At 65.1% G+C, this 21030-nt stretch overlaps 3 protein-coding genes and 1 non-coding gene across 5 annotated transcripts; 1 reads left to right on the top strand and 3 right to left on the bottom strand.

Annotated features, from left to right (window-relative positions):
• Positions 1 to 1736: 1736 nt before the first annotated feature.
• On the bottom strand, positions 1737 to 7076 carry PNPLA2 (patatin like phospholipase domain containing 2). Its single transcript, XM_044259920.1, has 9 exons — positions 6796 to 7076; positions 4724 to 4956; positions 4575 to 4640; positions 3974 to 4183; positions 3578 to 3638; positions 3311 to 3475; positions 2910 to 3042; positions 2568 to 2690; positions 1737 to 2477 (listed from the first exon to the last, which is right to left on the bottom strand). The coding sequence occupies exons 1-9, from the start codon at positions 6980 to 6982 to the stop codon at positions 2207 to 2209; spliced, it is 1449 nt and encodes a 482-aa protein (XP_044115855.1). The 5' UTR covers positions 6983 to 7076; the 3' UTR covers positions 1737 to 2206.
• A 4132-nt stretch (positions 7077 to 11208) lies between these two features.
• RPLP2 (ribosomal protein lateral stalk subunit P2) lies at positions 11209 to 13046 on the bottom strand. Of its 2 annotated transcripts, none has more exons than XM_044261215.1 (5): positions 12945 to 13046; positions 12632 to 12755; positions 12176 to 12224; positions 11416 to 11514; positions 11209 to 11332 (listed from the first exon to the last, which is right to left on the bottom strand). In XM_044261215.1, exons 2-5 carry the CDS (start codon positions 12752 to 12754, stop codon positions 11256 to 11258), a joined length of 348 nt encoding a protein of 115 aa, XP_044117150.1. In that variant the 5' UTR covers position 12755; positions 12945 to 13046; the 3' UTR covers positions 11209 to 11255. The 2 variants fall into 2 exon arrangements, with proteins under 2 accessions (XP_044117150.1, XP_044117151.1); XM_044261216.1 differs by having other exon boundaries at positions 12965 to 12983.
• LOC122914882 lies at positions 12013 to 12143 on the bottom strand. Its single transcript, XR_006385946.1, has one exon. It is a non-coding gene; the product is annotated as a small nucleolar RNA SNORA52 (small nucleolar RNA).
• A 2362-nt stretch (positions 13047 to 15408) lies between the features above and the next one.
• Positions 15409 to 20876, top strand: PIDD1 (p53-induced death domain protein 1). Its single transcript, XM_044259914.1, has 15 exons — positions 15409 to 16385; positions 16698 to 17111; positions 17343 to 17552; positions 17641 to 17695; positions 17864 to 18065; positions 18149 to 18274; positions 18412 to 18591; positions 18672 to 18819; positions 18954 to 19089; positions 19175 to 19325; positions 19437 to 19560; positions 19636 to 19754; positions 19830 to 19943; positions 20058 to 20263; positions 20498 to 20876. Exons 1-15 carry the CDS (start codon positions 16082 to 16084, stop codon positions 20754 to 20756), a joined length of 2748 nt encoding a protein of 915 aa, XP_044115849.1. The 5' UTR covers positions 15409 to 16081; the 3' UTR covers positions 20757 to 20876.
• The last annotated feature ends 154 nt before the right edge of the window (positions 20877 to 21030 follow it).

Genomic DNA, 21030 nt, shown 5'->3' with positions numbered 1-21030 from the left:
GCGGCCCGCCACTCCGTTGCTGGAAGGGCTGCGGCGCGCAGGGGGCGCGGGCCCGGAGCGTTCCCGCTGCCCTGCAGGAACTGAGACCCCGGCGGGGGCCGGGCCCGGGCGGAGCCGCCGCCGACACCGTCGCTGTGTCTCCGCCTCTCGGCGCTGCCCCGGCGGCCCGGCTCTCGCCCCACACCTCTCCCTGACCCCGAACTCCGGCGCCCGCGGCGTCAGTGCCCGCCGGACGGAGTTCACGGCCGGGCGGAGATGTCCCCGGTGGCCTGGGGACCCTTCCGGAGCAGGGCTAAGGCGAGGAGCGTAAGACTGTCCTGAGGATCTGGATTTAAGGCGCCAGAAAGTGTGTGCAAGACCCAGCCAGGCCGGAGACACACCAAAATATCTTCAACTGGCTCTCCGGAGTTGTGGGGGGGCTTTACTTTCTTGCCTCTGCTTTCCCAATTTTGGTCTTTCCCGTGGTCAAACAATTAGCATGTAATATATTACAAAATGGTATCTAAATTAGCAGCATAATGTTGGGGTGGGGGCAGAAGGAGGTCCCCCTCCACAGCCTGCCCCCCCCCAAGGTTTCCTTCTGGGACACAGCCCTGATTCGGGTTCCCCTTGTAGGAGCGCTGGGAGGAGGAGCTGGGTGGGGCTGGCATGGGACATTCCCGCTGGGGGAGAAAACCCATTCTCTTGCCAAAGGTCCCCCTCCCTAGCCCCAGCCCAGCCCCTGCACCCACCTGGAGGGTGGTTGGGGGGGTCTGGAAGCCTCTGCTTCTCCAGGGGCCTGGGATCCTGCTGAACTAGAAGAGGTCAGGCCTACAGGACAGGACCTTGTGAGCCAGAGGGGGCCGGCTCCTGGCACAGGCGCTCGGGGAGGGGACCTGCCCAGCCGGCTCTCCCAGTCCTGCAGTCCCACCGTTATTGTTGGCCAGGGGCTGCTGCCACCGCCACAGCCGCCAGACACCTTGGTCTGGCCGAACAGCTCCAGACAGCCAGCTAGTCAGTCACCGGGCTCTGTTCCAGAGCCCCTCAGCCATGGGCCCTTTTGGTCCCCAGAAAGAGCTGGAACCTCTCAGACTGTCCAAAGCAGAGGACGCTTTCAGGAAACTGTGTCTCCCACAGAACCAGGTCCAGCCTTCTCAGTGGGGGGTGGGGGGGTGTCAGACCTCACCTTGCCTGACATTCCATACCCCTCCTATGTATTGGCTGGAGACTGCACACCCTGGATGGTGGGGAGGTGGGCGGGGGACCAAGAAGGTGTGTATGCCGGCCAGTGAGCTTTGCCAGGACAAGGGGGGAGGCCCAGGGCCTTCCGCCAAATGCAAAAGTGGAGCTGGTCCCCTGTCTCCTAGGTCCACCGGTGCTCAGCTCCACAGCCATCCAACCCGGAGATCAACCTCCCCTGACACCTGCGTCACCACGGCGTGGAGATGCAGGCGCCACCTTTTGTAAACATTTCTTGGTTTTTATTTAGCAAGGGTCTTGGTCCCGGTATTTCTGCCGGCTGTTATAAAGCTGTGCCCAAAGGCCAGCAGACCTCAGGACAGAGGGGGGCAAACGTACAGGCCTTAGCCAGAGAAGTGGGCCAGAAGCCAAAAGGTACACAGAGGCCTTTAGGGGGAAGGCCTCGGGCCTGGCTGGCAGAACCAGACGCCGAGCCCCAGCAGAGCAGGGCCCCAGAAGGCCTGATCTGGAGGAGAGACGAGGGCCGGGGCGTCACACACAAGTGAAGGAGGCAGGGCTGGGGCGTGGCATTTATTACATCCGCTTTGGTGAAAATAAATAATTCTTCACACACGTTCTTCGGCAAAACACGACAAATGAGGAGGCAGTAGCAGGTACAAAGTTCTCAGGAGTAATACTGCGCTGACTGCGGGGGCACCTGCAGGTGCGGCCCCGCCCTCCTCCCCACTTCTGGGGCGGGGCCTGAGGGGGAGACTAAGGCACAGGTGAGGGGAGGGGTGCTCTGGACCCATCCCCACTCGGCGCAGCACGGGAGTGGTTGGCGGAGGGGGCTGACAGCCAGTCCCCTTCTAGCAGCTGTGAGGGGCCCCATCTCCTTCCTCCTTGCAGGGGTAGTAGAGAGAGGCCCGGGAGTGGGGCGCGGGGGGGGGGGGAGCTCAGCCCGCCCCAGGGCCCCGCCTCACGGGGCAGGGAAGCTGGGGGAGCCCCCGCCCTCTGCACCGGGACCCCAGGGGGCTCGGGAAGGCTTTCAGCACGGGGGCAAGGTGGGTGGGAGCTGTGGGGGCGTGGGGGCGTGGCTGGCGGGGGCACGCATGCGCAGGGCATCCGGCGGGAAGGCCACGTTGGTGCAGAAAAGGCCCAGAAGCAGCTGGCGCTGGCACTCCTCCCACTTTGCCAGCGCGTCCCCCAGCGACAGGCTGTTGCGCATCCAGCTGGGCAGCGCCTCACTGTAGGTGGCGCAGGACAGCGGCACAGAGGGCAGCGACCGGGCGCGGCGCAGCTCCATCTGCTCCGACAGGCTGCAGGGGGCAGGGATGGAGGGCAGGAGCAGTGAGTGGAGGCCACTGCGCTTTGGGCCCCAGGTAGACCCAGCAGGGAGCGGGGCTCACCTGGAGGGCAGGTGGCTTCCCAGCTTCCTCTTGGCGCGCATCACCAGGTACTGGCAGAGGCTGCCCGTCTGCTCCTTCATCCACCGGATGTCCTCGGGGACGTCGGGGAGCCACTCCAGCAAGCTGGGCGGGACGGGAGGCATGGCCTCAGGGTCTATGGCTCAGCCCTGACCCGCGTGCCCATTCTTCCCCGCCAGTGCCCCAGCTTCTGGAAACCTTGACGTGGCATCTCGGCAGCCTCCCCCCAAGCACTGGCCTTTACTCCAGGGCGCCTACCGCTCATGGATGACCCCAGAGTTTGGTCCTCAGTGCTCTCAGCCCCCAACCCCCTAGTCCCCTCACCGGATGGTGAAGGACACCGCACTCTCCAGCGGCAGAGTGTAGGGCACCATCATGGCTGTGGCCAAACGCACAGGCAACATGTTGGAGAAGGTGGTCAGCAGGTCCTTGGGCTCTATGCAGGCCTCCAGCAGGGCTGGGGGTGGGACGCAGGAGGGAAGCTGACCTCGGGCTGGGGAGGCCTGGACCCCTCTGTGCCACAGCTTCCCCCACCCAGAAGCTCCCTGCCCCGCCCCACCTCCACACACCTTCATCCCCCCAAGCCAAGGGCCCCCATCCCCCCTCAGCACCTCCGCACATTTTTATCCCCCCAAGCCAGGGGACACCATCCCCCATCCCCAACTCCACACACCTTCATCCCTCCAAGCCAAGGGCCCCCATCCCCCCTCATTGCCTCCACACACCTTCATTGAGCCGTGAAGGCAGATGGTCCAGGATGGGATCCTCCCGGGACGGCTGTACGTGGCCGTCTACTGGGGCCACCTGGGCGTCCTCCACATCCTCGTCCTTGAGAGGAGGGCTGTGTGCAGGGGGCAGCGCCAGCAGGGGGTTGGGTCGGTTCAGGAGGCCTGGGTGGGGCCCCCCCAGACAGATGATCAGCCGCACAGGCCAGACAACAGTGCGGAGCCAGCATCCCAGTCCCCCAGCCCCGGCTAGGGGCGCCCACGCACCGTTGCGCCTCAGGAAGCGCAGGCCGTCCCTGTAGCCCTGCTTGCACATCTCTCGCAGCACCTGAGGCAGCAGGGTGGCCGGTCAGAGCGGGCAGCTGCCCCGTCCGGGCCCCTGGCGGCCCTGGCACTCCTCCCCTCTACCAAGCGAACTCAGGTCCAGGCCCGACAGGCGGCCCCAGGGGACAGGCCGAACGGCCACAGCTCTGGACCTAGGAGGCCGCGGCTGTGCGGCCCCGGCCCCGGCCCCGGCCCCGGGAGACACCATCTGGCACCTCGCTCCCCGAAGCTAGGCGAAGAGTGGCCCCGCACACCCAGCCTCCTGGGCACAGGCCTCGCCCCAGGCTAGGGCAGACCCCCCAGGCTAGGGTGGTCTCACGGAGCGTGCCGCAGACTCACCCCGGGCTCCGGAGGGAACAAGGCCTTGGACAGGCGGTACAGATTACGCAGGTTGAACTGGATGCTGGTGTTGGTGACCCGGAGCTCATGGATGTTGGTGGAGCTGTCCTGCGGGCAGATGTCACTCTCCCCCGAAAAGGGGGACACGGTGATGGTGTTCTTGAGCTCATAGAGCGGCAGGTTGTCTGAGATGCCGCCATCAACATAGCGCTGCCACCAGGACACATGGTCACACGGGGCGGGGCCCAAGGCCCAAGCTGGCCAGCCCTCTGGGCCACCCGGGGCCCCACCCAGTGGCTACTTCCTTTGTGCCTTTCACCCACTGGGCGCTGGGCATTGGCCACAGGCCTGCCCGGCCGCTGGGCGGATGGCTAGAGCATGGGGGGTGGGGTAGAGACAGCCACCGGAAGTATGTCCCCCTGGGCCCTGCCTGCTGTTGGGCAACTCGGGGAGGTGAGGCAACAGGCCGTGGAAGGAGAAAGGGGTTGGGGGAGAGGGGCACGGCTGGCCCCCATGGCCTTCCTCTTCCCCACTGCCTTGTCCCACTGCTCACACCGTGGCCAACTCTTGCCACCCAGGAAATGTGCCAAGGGATACTTACTACGCCCTGGAGGGAGGGAGGGATGAGGCCACAGTACACAGGGATGAAGGTGCTGCAGACATTGGCCTGTGGGGCAGGGACAGGGAGGGGTGGTGAGCAGAGGCCTGGGGTTCATAGTGCACCCCCAATGCAGCCCCAGCAGGGCCCACCTGGATGAGCTCGTCCTTGGAGCTGAACTGGGATATAATGACGTTCTCGCCATCAGAGACACGGGTCAGGGAGATGCCCAGGCGCCCACTGGCACGCTCGTGGCTGTCAGCAGGCAGGGTCTTCACCAGGCAGCCACGGATAGTCTTTACCAGGTTGAAGGAGGGGTGCAGTGGACCCAGGAACCGCTTCCGGGCTTCCTTAGACACCTCGATGATGTTGGCACCTGCCTCGCCTGGGTCAGCAGGGCCAAGGGTCAAGGGTCAGGGGCCACAGGGCCAAGGGTCAGGGGCCACAGGGGCCAGCCCTCCGTTCTTAGCACCCCCATGGGGCCATGCCTGGAGTCCCACAGCACATAGACTCATGGCATCTCCATGTACCCTGGAGAATTCCCAGTGTCCAGCACGGGGCCTGGACCACAACCGGGACTTTTGTTAGCTGCCCCTGGAGAGACAGAGGCAGGTCACCACCCAGGGAGGGCTGACAGCCGCAGCCAAGGCCTGCCCTCTGCCCGGTGTTTCCCAACTTCTTGGCCTGATCCATGAGTCACTCACTAGGCCTGGCCTGGCATAGCCCCCAGCCTGGGAAGGGGGGAAAGCAGAGATTCAACCCTGACCAGCCTTAGCCTTCACCCACTTGGCCAGATCCAGATCCAGGCCTGAGGGCATGAGGCTGGAAAGAGTGGGGTCCCACCACCCCTGAGAAAGCCCGACTGTGACCCACTGCAGCTCCTACCAAGACTCTTTTTGGAAGCCCCTGGCGCTGGCCTCACACCAGGGCAGAGCAGGGGCCCAGGAGTGGTCACAGAATTGGTGGGCCTTGGGGAGGAGCTGCAGATTGCACTGTCCTCGTCAGAAGTGGGGCCAGAACCTGCCATGCCGTGGGGACTGCAGCTCCCCAAGGCCACTCATGAGAAACAGCCTTCTCGGGCGTGGGAGGCAGAGGTGCTACGGGAGCCAGGTGTGTCCTGAGGCCGGTGTGGATGGACAACAGAACCCCTGGCCTGAAGGCTTCTGAGGGAGGGAGGGGCAGGGCCATGGAGGGGAACCCCTAGCTCCCAAGGATGGAGAGCTGTGCTCCTTCCACGCCACCTCCCCCAGGGCACGGGGGCAGGGGTGAGCCCTGGTCAGGCTCCTGCTGGGCAGGGCATTTGAGAACCTGATGACCCTCTGTCACCTTGGCTGCCCTAATAGGCTGGGGGCTGGGCACTATTCCCAGGACTCCCTGAGTACTCAGTGTGCCGTAAACAGCAGCAGCAGCGCCTGCCGGAAGTGTGTGTGAGCGGAGGAGCCCATCCCAGTGCACACAGACCTCTGCCGTCCCGCCCACCCGGCTGGAGAGCTCAGAAGCACCTCCCACCCCAGGGAGTAGGCAAAAAAAAAAAAAAAAAAAAACCGTTGACCACACTTGAGGACCCAGGGCCACAGTGGGTGGTGTGCAAGGAGGCACAGGAGTGAGGAGGGCTTGCCATGCCGGGCCTGAGCCCTAGGACTTTTCTTCCAGATACCCTGGGAGGCACCAGGCCACAGGACCCAAACGCTCTTAAGTGGCCACCGTCATACAGGGCCCCGGGGACATGGCAGCCTGGAACAGCCCAGCCCCAGGACACGGTGACCGCTGGCAGCCAGTCCACTGCCGGGCTCCGGGGTGGTGAGGCCCCTCCCCCGGCTCTCACGGCCTCGCCCACGAGTTCCTTTCTCATCCCGGCGAAATACCCCTGCGGCACCTGTCAGCCCCTCCAGCCTTGCGCCCGGAGCCTCGGTCCCGGAGGCGCGCACGGTCGCACCCCAATCCCTGGACGCTTCCGAGCAAAACAAACCAGGCCCCGCCCCCGCGCCCGCTGCCGGGATCGGATCTTCGGCGGGGGTCCTGGGCGCGGGCAGAGACCCCTCCTCACCGCACCGCGGCCGGCCAGCTTCCCCAGCGGAGGGACGGGGGGTGCGGGGAGCCACTCTCCGCTCTCGAAGAGCATCCGCCCGGCCTCGGCTCACCGAGGCCGGGGCCCCCCCCGCCCCGTCCGGCCTCCGCTCGCCCAGGCAGGACCCCCGCCGGCCCCCCGCCCGGCCCCGCTCACCCAGGCAGGCTCCGGTGACCAGCGCCGTGGCCGTGAGCGCCCCGGCCGAGGCGCCGTAGATGTGCGTGGCGTTGGCCACCAGGAAGGGCGCGTGCTCGCGGAGGCAGGAGGCCACGCCGATGTGGTAGACGCCCAGGAAGCCGCAGCCCGCGAACGAGATGTTCCACGTCGCCTCCTTGGGGAACATCGCTGCGGCCCGCCGGGCTCCGGGGCTCGCCGCGCCCCGCGCGCTCCCGCTCGCTCTGGGGTCCCGGCCCCGCGACCGCTCCTGCTGTAAGTCCCCGCCGGCCGAGGCGGAGACGCTGCGCCCGGCGGCGGCGGCCGCGGGGCTTTTAGTGGGGGCGGGCGGGGGCGGGGCCGGCACGCGCGGCCCAATCGGGGCGCGCGGGGAACGGCCGCGCCCTCCGGGGGCCCTGGAGCCCCGCCCCCGGCCCCGAGACCCAGTGCCGGGCCTCCGGGGCAGCGCGAGTGGACACACGGGGGCCTGAGGTTGTGGGGAGGGGCGAGCTCGGGCCTGGGACGCCTGGAGTCTGGGGGCGCGAGAGCCTCGTACCAGCCTGGATACTTGCGGGGCGAGGGCCACTGGTGTCCGGGCCGCCGCCACCCCCTTCCTCTGCAGTCTGCCTACAACAGCTGCTGGGACACTGAGGACCCCAGGGCCGGGACCCCCTGGACCGACTGACTCATCCACAGACTGACCCATAAATATCTGGGGGCGGATGCAAACCACACACAACTTTCAGAGCGAACACCAGTGCCCCAGAGCCCAACCTGGCTCAAGCCCCCGCCGCCTGCCGCCGCGGACCCTCGCAGCTGTGAACTAATCTGGGCTTACTTCATTCGGGGTGTGGGGTCTACTTGGGTATGACCCCGGCCCTGCCCCGCCTCCGCTCAGTGCCCCAGCAGGTGGAGCACTCCAGTGATGTCACCCTCCCGCCCCTTTTCCGCATTTTTCTCTTGGACTACATGTAGGGCAGGCATAGGCTGGCTTGCTTCCAGGAGCCGGCCTGAGCCTCACCCCACCTCCCAAACAAGGTCTGTGCTGGGGTGGTGGGATGCCCCTGTCTCCCCAGGAACACCCCTCCCCAGGCAGGAGCTTGGCTGAAGACCCAGCCGGTGCCAGGGCTGTGGAGGTCTGGGATCGGCCCCCTACTCAGGCCCAGGCTGAGAACCCAGAGTAGGGCTTCCTCCCTGGGACAGGGCCATCTGGGTCATGCTGTCCATCCCTCAGCCTCTGTCCTGTCAGCCACCCGTACTTGGCACCGAGAGTGAGCCTGGCAGAGGGACCCACACAGGAGAGAGCAGTTGAGCAAGATCAATCCAGACGGAGCTCTAACTGGGGGGTGGAGGTGGGGAGACATTGTTTACGTAAGCTCAGAATGAAGGCTGAGCGGGGATGAAGTGTGGGGGCAGTTAACCCAGGAGGGACACAGGACTGCCTCGGCTGTGCCATGCAGAGGTGCTGGGGAGGGGAGCCAGGCCTGGGTACTGGGAGAGAGGAAAGCAGGGGGTATCTAAGTAAATTTGACCTAGACATGAGTGCTCTATAGTTTCGAGAGTACAGATCTGTTGCTGCTTTGGTTAGGTTTATTCTTAGGTATCTTACGGTTTTTGGTGTAATTGTAAATGGGAATGGTTCCTTAGTCTCTCTTTCTTCTGTCTGATTGTTAGCATATAGAAATGCAACTGATGTTTATAGCAGCAACGTCCGCAACAGCCAACCTCCGGAAAGAGCCCCAATGTCCATAGACAGACGGGTGGATAAAGAGGATGGGGTCTGTCTGTACAGCACGGACTGGGATGCAGACATCAGAAGATGAAATCTTGCCATTTACAGCAATGTGGATGGAACTACAGGCTTATGCTGAGCCAAATAACTCAGTCGGAGAAAGACAATGATCATACGACGTCACTCGTGTGTGGAATTTCAGAAATGAAACGAAGGAGCACAGGGGAAGGAAGGGAAAATTAAAACAAGGTGAAATCAAAGAGGGAGATAAACCATAAGAGAATCTTAACTCTAGGAAACAAACTGAGGGATGTTGGAGGGGAATAGGATGGGGGGGATGGGGTAACTGGGAAATTAAGGAGGACACGTGGTGGACTGAGCACTGGGTGGTATACGCAACTGACGAATCATCGACCTCTACCTCTGAAACTAACGATACGCTATATGTTAATTAACTGAATTTATTTTACTTTTTTTTTTAAAGATTTTATTTATTTATTTGACAGACAAAGATCACAAGTAGGCAGAGAGGCAGGCAGAGAGAAGGGGAAGCAGGCTCCCTGCCGAGCAGAGAGGCCAATGCGGGGCTTGATCCCAGGACCCTGAGATCATGACCTGAGCCGAAGGCAGAGGCTTTAACCCACTGAGCCACCCAGGCGCCCCTATTTTACTTTTTAAACATATTTTATTTATTTGAGACAGACAACATGAGAGAGAGAGCACCAGTGGTGGGGAGGGCCAGAGATAGAGGGAGAAGCAGACTTCTTGCTGAGCAGAGAGCCAGATGCAGGGCTCCATCCCAGGACCCTGGGATCGTAACCTGAGCCAAAGGCAGAGGCTTCATGGACTGAGCCCCCCAGTCGCCCTTAATTAATTGGATTGAATTCAAATAAAATAAAATTTTAAAAACAAACCTCAAAATAATTGTATCCTCAAAAAACCCTAAAATTTCAAAAACAACTAGAAAGATAAATACATTTGACCTAGACAAACTTGACCTTCTGTTTTACGTGGGGATCCCATCCCCCAAGTGCTTTGGCTGCATGTAGAGTGCAGAGTATGACCCACACCAGGATGATCAGGGTCCCTACCGACTGAGCCCCTGGGGCTGCTGCCAGCAGCCACACTGGGGCAGGTGTGGCGCAGCGGGGATGAAGGCCACTCTCCAGGCTGCCCTGGAAGTCCAGGGGCTCACCAGGGTGGCCACCAAGAGGGGAGCTGTGTGGTGCAGACCCAGCCAGGGACATAAGAAGGTCCTCCCTGACCTGCTCTCAGAAGCCAGGGTCCAGGCCCTTCCTGCTCCTTAGGGACTGGGGCCTGGAAGGGTGCCGCTGCCCCAGTGCAGGGAGACCTCTGCCCCTATTTCGACAGCAGGGTTGAGCTGTTTTGGGTACACAGCCCTCCCTCCAGGCTCCTGGCAGCGTCTGCTCTGCAGCAGGAACGCAACGGCACTTCCAGGAAGCCTGGCTGGGGGCGGGAGGTGGGCCTCCCGTTCTCCCAGCCAGTGTGGACGAGCAGCCCTGGTGTCTGCTGAGTCGCCATTCCGGCGGGTGCTCCCCTTCCCTTGCCGTCCTCTGACCACACAGGGCCCTTCTCTTCAAGGTCTGCCCGTGGACTCAGGGTCCTCTCCTCCGGGAGCCCTCTAGCTGAACCTGGAGCCCTATCCTCTGGCCACCTGTGTCCTTGGGCATCCACACCCCCCACACCCCCACCGTCAGTCTCTTGCAGCATGTGTTGCTGAGAACCTGGCAATGACGCTCCCTTCTCCCTCTGGGCCCGTGTCCCACCCACCAGAGGGTCTCGGGGCTTCGTTCCCACGTCCCACGCCCACGCTCGTGCCACAGGCCCCCTTCCCCAGGTTTTGGCCCCCTACCCAAGGGAGACCCTCCACCCCCCAGCTGTGCCTGGTGACACTTGCGCTGTGCTCTCCCCCTGCAGAACAGCTCACCGGCGGCAGGTGCTTTCTCAGAGCTGAGGCACACACCACATGCCGGCCCAAAAGCTCCACTGTGGGAAGCAGGGTCTCCTGAGTGGGCTGGCATTGCTGGGCAGAGGACCCAAGGCCCAGGATGGTGGCTGGATGGGCAGCGGGAGGAACTCTGCCCCCCATTCTGGCCAGAGCTGGGCAGCAGAGGCCCTGGCAGGCCTGCCCTGGAAGGAGTTCATGGCCATGTGGCCCAACATCACTCCCTACAAGCCACTTCCACATCGGCCCCGGCCACCAGATGGCTGAGTTGCTCGGAGGACCTATGGGACTGAGCAGCTCCAAGATTAAAGCAGAGCTCAGACAGGAACTGGACCCAGCCCTGCAGGGAAACCTCAGGATCCCGCGGGCACCACCACCACCCTTCCCTCCTGAAGAATGCTGCCACCGGCCCCAGGGGAACTGCTGGCCTCCACCAGCCAGAGCCACCTTGGGGCAGTGGAGACCACCCAGGGCTGTTATTTTAAGTTTTCTAGGATGTCCCCCTGAAAACTTCACCCTGGGAAGGCCCTGGCTGTCCTCAGTAGCCAGGTCTGTGCCCGAGAAGGGGCATGTCCCCCTCCCAGGTACTCATTCCCCACGAGCTCCTCCTACCCGGGACTCCACCTCAGCAGGGGAAGCTCTGGTTTCTCCTGCAATGAAGCCCACCCACCCACCACGGGGACCGCTCTGACAAAACGCTCCCAAGCCACTCCGCGGATACACAAAAAGGGTTTTATTTGCCAGCGGATGGGGGTGAACAGGAGCCTAATCGAACAAGCCGAACCCCATGTCGTCATCTGACTCCTCCGACTCCTCCTTCTTCTCGTCTTTCTTTTCCTCAGCTGTGGGCAGAAGGGGGGCAGTGAGCAAGGCCTGCAGTGCCAAGCGGAATCCCAGTGGAGACCCCACCCCGTCCTCCACTCACCCGCGGCGGGGGCGGCGCCCGCAGCCGGAGCGGCAGATCCTGGGGCGGCGGAGACAGCGCCGGCCCCGCCAGCAGGAACACTGGCCAGCTTGCCGATCCCTACGGAAATCAGGGAAGGGAAGAGCAGAGCAGTCGCTCGGCCTGCAGGCCCCTCGCGGACAGTCTGTGGAATGTATGGGGGCCCCTCGCCACGTGCCGGGGTCACCAGCTCCTCTGTCCTCCCACCTGTGCCAAATACACACACCCCGGCCCCTTCCCGTTCCCCATGGAAACTCGGCTTCCGTGAAACCCCCGCAAAACTGAGCCACAGCACCCCACCACGGTTTCAGCCCCGCAGGGACGGCGTCTGTGGGCCCCGTCCAGGTCCTCGTCCGGGAGCTCAGACAGGGCTGCGGGCCGAGCTGGCTTGGCCTCACGGGGCCCACGGGGACGCAGTCGTCCCAAGGGTGCAGCTTCCACACACTCCCGTCGGCTCAGCCCTGTCCCCAGCACAGGCGGCAGGGCCCGTGGTCACCCCAGGCAGCAGCCCCAGTCTGTGCTCCCAGGCCCTCCCGGAGAGCACGCGCTGCACCCCGAGCCGCGCCGCCCCGCCGCCAGGGCTGTGCAGAAGCGCCCCCCACGCAGGCCCAGGGAAGCGGGCCGCCTCTGGGCGGGGCTTCTGGAGTACTCTGGTCCACAAGCGAAACCCGGCCGGCCACCGGCTGGCCCGCGGGCATGAGGATGGACCCTGACAACGAAAGCCGGCCGCAGGCGCTCTCACCCTGGGCGATGACGTCTTCGAGGTTCTTCCCGTTCAGCTCACTGATGACCTACGGTGACCACAACCGGCCGTTACCAGAGACTCCCCTCCACGCCGCCGGCCTTCACTGCGCCTTCTCCGGCCGGGGCGGGGCTGGCCGCAGGAGCGCGCCGGGGGAAGACGCCCCGAAGCCTGCCGGCCCGCCCGTCCGGCGCGGAGGTTTCCACCCGCACGTGGCTTCTCCGAAGACGCGCTGCAAGGGGGAGCCGGGCACGCCCGCGACTCCCCGCGACGGGACAGCGGGGCAAGTGGACTTCACGCCCCCTCGCGGAGGGAAGTCCGTAAGGGCGGCGCCCTAGCTCGCCCCGAAGCAGGCCGGACCCCGCCTCGGGACCCCGCGCGCACGCGGCCACCCCGGCTGCGCTTCCCCCGGGGCAGGCCCGCGGCGGGGACGCCGGAGCCGAGCGGCGCGGCTACCTTGTTGAGCCGGTCGTCATCCGCCTCGATGCCCACGCTGTCCAGGATCTTCTTGATGTCCTTGGCGCTGGGGGAGGCGTTGCCCCCGAGGGCGGCCAGCAGGTAGGAGGCGACGTAGCGCATCCTGTCGCGGAAGGAGAGCACAGGCGGCCTTACCCGGAGGCCTCCCGCCCCGGCCCCGGCCCCGGCCCCGGCCGCGCGCGCTCCGGCCGCCGCCTCCCGCCAAGCCCCGGCCGGCGCCCCCCCGCCTGCCTCCCGCGGCCCCCCACAGCCCCCCAGGCCGGCCCGTGCCCCGGCCCAGCCGCCCACTGACTCGGCGGGGAGAGGCCTCACGCGTGCGACCTCGGCGGCGTCAGGGACGGAAAGGAAGGCGCCGGCGTGGGGGGCGGGGGTAATCCAGTACCCAGAAGCCCCCGGGACACGCGCGCCGCGCCGCGCCGAGCGGGCGCCTCTGAGTGACGTCACGCGGCGCCCAGGCCGCGGGGACTGGAGCCTTCGAGCTGCGCTGGCCTGCTGCCTCCGCCCGCGAACTCCAAGCCCCAGGATGCACTGCTGCCGGAAGTGCGGGCGCGCCGCCTGGGCGGGTGCACGTGGCCGGCTCTCCTGGCTGGCGGCCGGCGGGGGTCCGCGGGGACCGTGCGCAGCCGTGAGGTGCGGAGCCGCGCGGCCTGGGACCGACGGCTGCTCCCCTGCGGGGTCGCGTGGGCTCCGAACTGACCTCCGCGCCCGCGCGGGCGCCAGCGTGTACCACACATTCTTGCTCTGTGCCCGGGAGCCCGCGGCAGGCCCGGCTCTGCTGCCTCGCAACACGGGTTCCAGAGCGAGGACACCCGAAAGTGGACAAACGAGGCCGACCCGGGCCGACCGACCCCCGGAGGGAAGATGTGGGGCGAGCACCCGGCAGAAGGGTGGGGCGCCGAGGCCCTGCGGCGGCTGCAGATGGCGGCCCGTGGGGGGGCTGTCACTAGCAAGGAAGCTGCGGGGGTAGCGCACCGAGCACTGGGGTCAGGCCACCCCCTTCCTGGGGGTGTCGTCGCCGTCATCGCCTCCATTTTATAGTGGACGCGGCGCGGAGAGCTGCTGCTCAAGGTCTCACACTTGGGGCAGAGTGGAAACCGTCCCGGCAGGGCTGGGGTGCTGCTGCCGTGCGCAGGGAGGGGTCGTGTGCTCGGGGTGCTGTAATGCCGGGGGCTGAGCGCCCTGCGTGCAGGTCAGCCCACCGGGTGCTTCCCCCCACGCCGCCGTCACCAGCCTCCACCTCCAGACCGCTTTCCCTCGTCCCAAGGTGCGTTCCACCCCTGCTGAAGAACTCCCTATTCCCTCCTGCAGCCCCCGGCACCCACCAGTTTAATTTTCGTCTCAAGGCAGGTTGACTCCTCTGGTGGCCTCGGGTGGAAGCGTGCAGTATTTATCCCCGGGATCTGACTTAATTCAGCGCAAGGTTCCCAAGGTTCCTTCACCTGCCTGCGTGTATCCGAATTTCCTTCCCTTTTAAAGCTGAGTAATATTCTTGTGATTGTTTTTCTTAAGTCTTCTGGCAAACATGGGGCTCCTGGGTGGTTCAGTGGGTTAAGCCTCTGCTTTTGGCCGGGGTCATGATCCCCGGGTCCTGGGATCGAGTCCTGCATCAGACTCCTTGCTGGGCGGGGAGACTTCTGCCTCTGCCTCTGCCTGCTGCTCCCCCTGGTTGTGCTGTCTCTCTCTATCTCTCTGATGGATAAATAAATAAAATCTGTTTTTAAAAAAAGTCTTCTGGCAGCAATTTAGAAACTGAATGTGTGACAAGAGCTGGGGAAAACGGAGGACTGGCAGAACTGCCCATCCTGGTGGGAGGGCGGGTGGCCGCGGGGGAGCTGGAGAAGAGGGTGCCCGTGATTAATTTGGGGCAGAGTGCCTGAGCGCAGGTGGGATAGGCTCCCTTGAGAGACCTAGTTTGAGGTTCTTGGCCTTGGCCCTTTCCAGTTATGTGATCTCCAGCAAATTCTGACCCGTCAGAGCCTCCTCCTCCTTCCCTGTGAGACGCAAAGATGGAAGGAGTCAACGTGTGGTGAAGCCCACTGCGGGGGCACTTGGGCCAAAGTGATTGTCAGGAAAGCAGGATCACAGGAGTTGGGACCAGGGCTCCCAACAAGGCCCAGGAAGGCTTCCTGGTGGAGGCCCTTGAGGCCGGCTGGGCAATGGCCCAGTTAGTGCCACTCAGCCCCTAAAGCCGTCCTCCGGCCGGAGATCGCACCAGCTCCCCTTAACCTGGGCCCTGGGCCCTGGGCCCTGGGCCGGAACGCTCAGCTCCAGAGAAGGGCGGGCCCGAGGGCCTGGAATCTCCGAAAGGGCGGGTTTCGCGCGCGCGGCGCGGGCCTTCCCAGCGGGAGAGGGAGGCCGGACCCAGACAGACCAACAGGAAGCCGAGCGCGGCTGGGCTGGCGGGTGGCGGTTGGGGTCCGCGGCCGCGTCTCCAGGGCTGCGGGCAGGCCGAGGGTAGGCGGGCGGGGACGGACTCTGAGCCCTTTCGCCTACGGTCCCAGCCGGGAACAAGGGGCGTCCTGACCGGGCGGGACCCCGAGTCCCGGTCCTCTGGGGAACGCGCCGACGGAACCCCACCCCCGAGCTGGGCGCGCACCCGGGACGGCGCCCAGGGTCGAGCACAGGTACGCGCAGGGCCGGGCGGGCGGTGGGGACGGCCGGCTTGCGGGGTGCTCTCCCGGCCAGGACCGGCTCCCGAGCCGTCGGAGCCTGGAATGTGCTGACCACTGCCCTCATCAGCAGACCTAGGTGCGAACAGGAAGCGTGAGAGAACCCTCCTCCAGCGGTCAGGAAGTGGGGGTCCCATCGCGAGGACCCCAAACGCGGGGTGCCTCACACTCCAGCCCGCCCCTCCCCCCCGCCTTCACTTATCTGACACACACGGACACAATCATCCCTTTCCTTGTCCCGGCCACTGCCCCCACGTGGTAGATAAGAGTCCTTCACCTCTGGTCAAAGCTGGTGGGTGTGAAGGATGGTGGGGGGGCTGGACCCCAAAGCTTATGCCCAGAGGGGGCGGGGAGGGGATGGACAGCCAGAATGGCCTGACCGCTCTGGGAGTCTCTTGTTCACATTTTCACAAGTAGGATGTGAAGCTTCATTTCTCCCTCCTCCCTCCAATCAGGTTCTCCAGGCTCCTCTGCACACAGGTCTTCCTGCCTGCCGCCCTCCCAGTCCTGGCGTTCTCCTTCCCCAGCCCTGTTTCAACTCTGATCTGTCCAGCTGAGGCTCTGGGCTCTGTGGATCAGTTGGCCCAGCTCAAGACTCCCCCCACCCCAGCCAGAATCCCCACACGCCTGAGTAGGAGGAGGGCCCATCCCCACCGCCTCCCCCTCCTCCCCCTGACTCCTCAGCCCCCCCAGGCCGTGCCTGAGCAGGCCTGTCTGGCAGGCTGGGACATGTCTGGCCCCCGAGGACAGCCTGTGGGCTATGGCTGCAGAGGCGGAGCGGCTGGAGCCCGAGGCAGCTGCTCCAGAAGATGCTGTGGGAGAGGTTGCGGATGCTGTGGATGGCGAGCCTGGGGACCCCCATCTCCTGCTTGGGAACCGGTTGAACCTGCACCTGTACCCCCGGGGCTGCCACCGGCTGTTACATCTGTGTGCCCAGCGGGCCCCGCAGCTGCTGGAAGTGGAGTTCTTGCAACTGAGTGGCCACGAGGACCCTCGGCTGCTGGAGGCCACCCTGGCCCAGGTGCCCGCCAACCTGCAGCACCTTCGCTCCCTGGTCCTCAGAGGTGAGCCCCACCCGGTCTCAGCCCTTTCTCAAACCTGCCCCCCCCCTCCCAACAAGGTGAACCTGGCTGAGCCCTGGCTCCTGGAGGCTGCAGCTGCCCAGTGGGGTCTCCCAGCAGACCCCAGTGTGGGTACGCTTCCTGGGGCAGGTCATGGGCGATAGCTGTCTGCTGAAATGAGCCTGCGGGGTCTGTGCCTGTGTCCCTGCCTCTGCTGGTGTCTGCATCTGTCCCTCTCCGACTGGGGCTGGGGTCAAGATCGGGGCTTCCCTGCAGTCTGACTCAGAGGGCCACTTCTGCTTTCCCCCTTTCTAGGTGGACAACAGCAGGACGTGCTGGGGGCTTGCTCCCGGGGCTTCCTCACCACACTGCCCGCCGGCCTGAGTGGCTTGGCCCGCTTGGCCCACCTAGATTTGAGCTTCAATAGCCTGGAGACACTGCCGGCCTGTGTCCCGCACATGCGTGGCCTGAGCACCCTCCTGCTGTCTTACAATTGCCTCTCAGAGCTCCCGGATTCCCTTGGAGCCCTTCCCTCCCTCTCCTTCCTCTCTGTGAGCCACAACTGCCTGCAAACGCTGCCCCCAGCACTGGGATCCCTGTCCACCCTGCAGCGCCTTGATCTCTCAGAGAACCTTCTAGACACCCTGCCCCCAGAGATTGGAGACCTGAGCAGCCTCACCGAGCTCAATCTGGCTTCCAACCGGCTGCAAGGCCTGCCGATCTCCCTTGGTAAGTCCCGAGTCGTGCCCCTCCCGGCTCCCTGGGCCTGACGGGGAGTGCCCTTCAGCCGCTCCCTGCTTTCCACTCTTGTCCTCCACGGGGGCCCCTGCGCACACCAGCTTGGCCCACCTTGGAGCCTTCAGTCCTCTTTGGTGGCCCTTGTTTGCCGTCCCTCCCTGGCCAGGGCGGGGAGTGGCCCCGAGGGTCCTCCACCCGCCCTCAGCTGCCCCCTGCCCCCAGTGGGGCTGCGGTCCTTGCGGTTCCTTATTTTGCACAGCAATCTCCTGACCTCAGTGCCCTCTGGCCTGGCCCACCTCCCGCTGCTTGCCCGACTGGATCTGAGGGACAACCAGCTTCGGGACGTGCCTCCCGAGCTACTGGACGCCCCCTTTGCGCGCCTTCAGGGGAACCCCCTGGGCAAGGCTCTACCTGCCTCCCACAGTGCCCCAGGTAGGCCTGTTGCTGGGAAGGGTCAGCCCACAGACGGGCCAGGGCGCAGATACCAGAGATCTCCTAACAGCTTGCTTGTCCTGCCCAGAGACACCTGTGACCCGCGAAATGCCCAGACTGTTCCTGAACTCAGACTTGGACAGGTGCGTGCGGGGAGGAGGAGGGGGCAGGAGACACACGTCTCTGCCTTGTTGCCTTGTCCGTGACGAGCACTGTGCTTGTGCCCCCCGGGTCTTCTGGAGTTTCCCCGGGCTGCCTGATCCAGCCACAGCCCTTCTATTGTCTGACCTGATGCCCACCCTGTCATGCAGCTTCCTGGTGACTCCCCAAGGCTGCTTGGTGACCCTGGCCTGTGGGGTCCGCCTGAGGTTTCCTGCTGGGGCCACCGCTGACCCTGTCAACATCCACTATAGACTCCGGCTGCCGGAGCCACGTCTTGTCCCCTTGGGTCCCCATGACGCCCTGCTCAGCGCTGTCCTGGAGCTGCGGCCCCACGGGGTGGCCTTCCAGCAGGCACGGCCAGGGCATTCGGGGAGGGGGCAGAGCAGGCGGGCCCGGGCCCGGGTCCCCGTGCTCACACCAGCCTGGCCTGGCAGGAGGTGGACCTGTGGCTGCTCTTTGTGCCCCCCCGGGCCCGGCGCTGCCGTGAGGTGGTGGTCAGGACCCTGAGTGGCGACAGCTGGAGCGACTTGGAAACGCACCTGGAGGAAGAGGCGCCCAAGGTGGAGCCCCCAGGCCCACCTGGGAAGGAGCACTCAGCCCCCGGGAGCGCCTCCCCCATCTGCCCCGCCTGGTGGCTCTGCCCTGACCCTGACTCCCCTCTGACCCTGTTCCCTCTGACCCCACCCTCCATGCCCAGCGGCTCTGGGCTCACTGCCAGGTGCCCCACTTCTCGTGGTTCCTCGTGGTTTCACGTCCTGTGTCCAACACCTGCCTTGTGCCACCCGAGGGGACATTGCTGTGCTCCTCTGGACATCCTGGGGTCAAAGTCACATTCCCCCCTGGTGCCACCGATGAGCCTCGTCGCGTCCGCATGCAGGTGTGGTAGGGCAGCCACTGGGGGTGGTGGGTGGTGCCTCAGCACCAAGGTGAGTGTCCCGGGCGCCCGGCTTGCCCCAGGTGGTGCACATGGCCGGCAGAGAGCTTCGAGCCCTCCTTGAGGAGCCCGGGGCGGCGGCCAGCCCCCTGCTGTGCCTCTCCCAGCGTGGCACCGCCAGCTTCCTCCAGCCTGTCACCGTGCAGCTGCCTCTGCCCCCTGGTGTCACAGGTGAGAGGTGGCCAGGGTGTGTATGTGGGGGGGGGTGCCTAGCTGCATGCAAAGCCGTGGGGTGGCTTTCCCTGCTCTCGGCAGGGGAGTCCCTGCCCTGGATGGCCCAGCCTGTGGCCCCCTCGTGTCCCCAGGCCTGAGTCTGGATCGCACTTGTCTTCACCTGCTGTACTGGGCACCCCCTGCTGCGGCCTGGGATGACATCACAGCCCAGGCGGCGCTGGAGATCACCCATCTGTATGCTCGCTTCCGGGTCACACACTTCTCTTGGTCAGTGCCCCCGGCCCCAGCTTCCTCGGCCCCCCACCCCGCAGCGCACCCGAGTGCCGCCCACGCTCATCCCGGGCCCTCGCAGGTACTGGCTCTGGCACACCACCAGGAGCTGTGTGCAGGGCCTGGCTCGGAAGGCCTGGGAGCGCCTGCGGCTGCACCAGGTCAACCTCATCGCCCTGCAGCGGCGCCGGGACCCCGAGCAGGTCCTGCTCCAGTGTCTGCCCCGCCGCAAGGTAGGCGTGGCGCCCAGGGGTCTGGAAGGGCCGAGTCGGGTGGGCAGGGGGCTGCATGGAGGTGCAGGGCATCAAGCTCCTTCCAGCGGGTGCTCCACCCCCGCCCCCCAGGTGGACGCCACCCTGCAGCGCCTGCTGGACCGGTACCGAGGCCCTGAGCCCTCTGACACAGTGGAGATGTTCGAGGGCGAAAAATTCTTTGCCGCCTTTGAGAAGGGTATTGACGTGGATGCTGGTATGCTTCCCCCGCCCAGAGGGGACGCCGGGGTCCTTTCTCCAGGCTCCCTACTGAGCCCATCCCGCCCCCCAGATCGCCCAGACTGTGTGGAGGGCAGGATCTGCTTCGTGTTTTACTCACACTTGAAGAACCTGAAGGAGGTGTATGTGACCACTGCCCTGGATCGGCGGGCTCAGGCTGTGAGGGGCCAGGTGGGTCAGCGGCCCAGGATGCCCCTGGCTGCCCGGCAAGGCCAGAACGCTGAGCCCACCTCACCCCAACGCCAGGTGTCCTTCTACCGGGGAGCAGTGTCCGAGGAGGTGCCCGAGGAGGCAGCGGCTGCCCGGCAGAGGAAGGGCGCAGACTCCCTGTGGATGGCCACTCTGCCCATCAAGCTGCCGGTGTGGCCTGGGGGTGGGGGGCAGCGTGGGTGAGGGAGGGCAGGGCCGGCACGGCAGCCCGGGGCTGGTCAGGGGGCAGAGAGCAGAGCTCACTGCAGCCCTTCCTCCTCACAGAGACTGCGGGGGTCCCAGGGGCCAGAGCGGGGCCGGGGGGCTAGCCTCTCCCTGGCTCCTCTGAACCTGGGTGATGCTGAGACTGGCTTCCTGACCCAGAGCAACCTGCTGAACGTGGCCGGGCGCCTGGGCACCGACTGGCCGGCCGTGGCCCTGCACCTGGGCATGCCTTACCGTGAGCTGCAGCGCGTCCAACACGAGTTCCGGTGAGTCCCTGTAGGTGTCCTGATGCCGGCTCCGGACCGGCCTCGGGCCTGGGTCCAGGCCTACGTGAGGCTGGTGAGGTTCTGTCCAGGGTGGGAGGAGACAGGGCAAACAGTCAGGAAAGGGAGGGTCCGGCCACAGCTCACCCAGCAGCAGGCAGTGCCCCGAGGATGGTGAGTCGAGCCTTGGGTGTGAAGGCTGGGCCTCTCCGGCACTGTTCTCCCTCTCCCTGCCAGGGACGACCTGGACGGCCAGATCCGTTGTATGCTCTTCTCCTGGGCTGAGCGCCAGGCAGGGCAGCCCGGGGCCGTGGGTCTCCTAGTGCGGGCCTTGGAGCAGAGTGACCGGCTGGATATAGCTGAAGAGGTGAGGGCTATCTTGGAGCTCGGCCGCCGAAAGTACAAGGACAGCATCCAGCGCGCAAGCCTCGCCCCCAGGGACCTTGCCCCACCCAAGCCTTCGGCATCACAGTCCCCAGAGTCTGCCCAGGCCTAGACCCCCCTGACTTGGGGCTGGCCCCTGATGTACCCTGGCCAACGGTCAGATGCCCCATTTTCCCACCTGCCCCGTGTATGGGGACAGTGACCTCCCTGTGTGTAACAAATGTGTACTGTTGTGGTGGCTTCCCAGAGTTCAGTTTGTCCGGTGGAGGAATGGGTGGAAGGCAAGGGGTGGCCGGAGATCAGAGGCCTGGACCTTGCTGGGACGGGGACTTTGTGGAAAGACTTCACTACACACCCCCTCTCGCGCCCCCCTCCCCCCGAGCTCC

The sequence above is a fragment of the Neovison vison genome, chromosome 7 (assembly GCF_020171115.1).
Source record: "Neovison vison isolate M4711 chromosome 7, ASM_NN_V1, whole genome shotgun sequence".
In the NCBI taxonomy this organism is placed as follows: Eukaryota; Metazoa; Chordata; class Mammalia; order Carnivora; family Mustelidae; genus Neogale; species Neogale vison.
The sequence above is the reverse complement of the archived record's forward strand: the minus strand, read 5'-3'. Positions and strand labels throughout refer to the sequence as shown.

Bases quoted from the DNA above. Each gene is read 5' to 3' on its own strand.
- PIDD1 (XM_044259914.1), top strand. From the start codon at position 16,082: ATGGCTGCAGAGGCGGAGCGGCTGGAGCCCGAGGCAGCTGCTCCAGAA. The intron at 17,112-17,342 runs GTAAGTCCCGAG...CCCTGCCCCCAG, and splicing joins AGGCCTGCCGATCTCCCTTG to TGGGGCTGCGGTCCTTGCGG. The intron at 17,696-17,863 runs GTGCGTGCGGGG...CCTGTCATGCAG, and splicing joins CTGAACTCAGACTTGGACAG to CTTCCTGGTGACTCCCCAAG.
- RPLP2 (XM_044261215.1), bottom strand. From the start codon at position 12,754: ATGCGCTACGTCGCCTCCTACCTGCTGGCCGCCCTCGGGGGCAACGCC. The intron at 12,225-12,631 runs GTAGCCGCGCCG...TGGTCACCGTAG, and splicing joins ATGACGACCGGCTCAACAAG to GTCATCAGTGAGCTGAACGG. The intron at 11,333-11,415 runs GTGAGTGGAGGA...TTCTGCCCACAG, and splicing joins GGGCGCCGCCCCCGCCGCGG to CTGAGGAAAAGAAAGACGAG.
- PNPLA2 (XM_044259920.1), bottom strand. From the start codon at position 6,982: ATGTTCCCCAAGGAGGCGACGTGGAACATCTCGTTCGCGGGCTGCGGC. The intron at 3,639-3,973 runs GTGAGTCTGCGG...CTGCTGCCTCAG, and splicing joins TGTTCCCTCCGGAGCCCGGG to GTGCTGCGAGAGATGTGCAA. The intron at 3,476-3,577 runs GTGCGTGGGCGC...GGCCCCACCCAG, and splicing joins GCGCTTCCTGAGGCGCAACG to GCCTCCTGAACCGACCCAAC.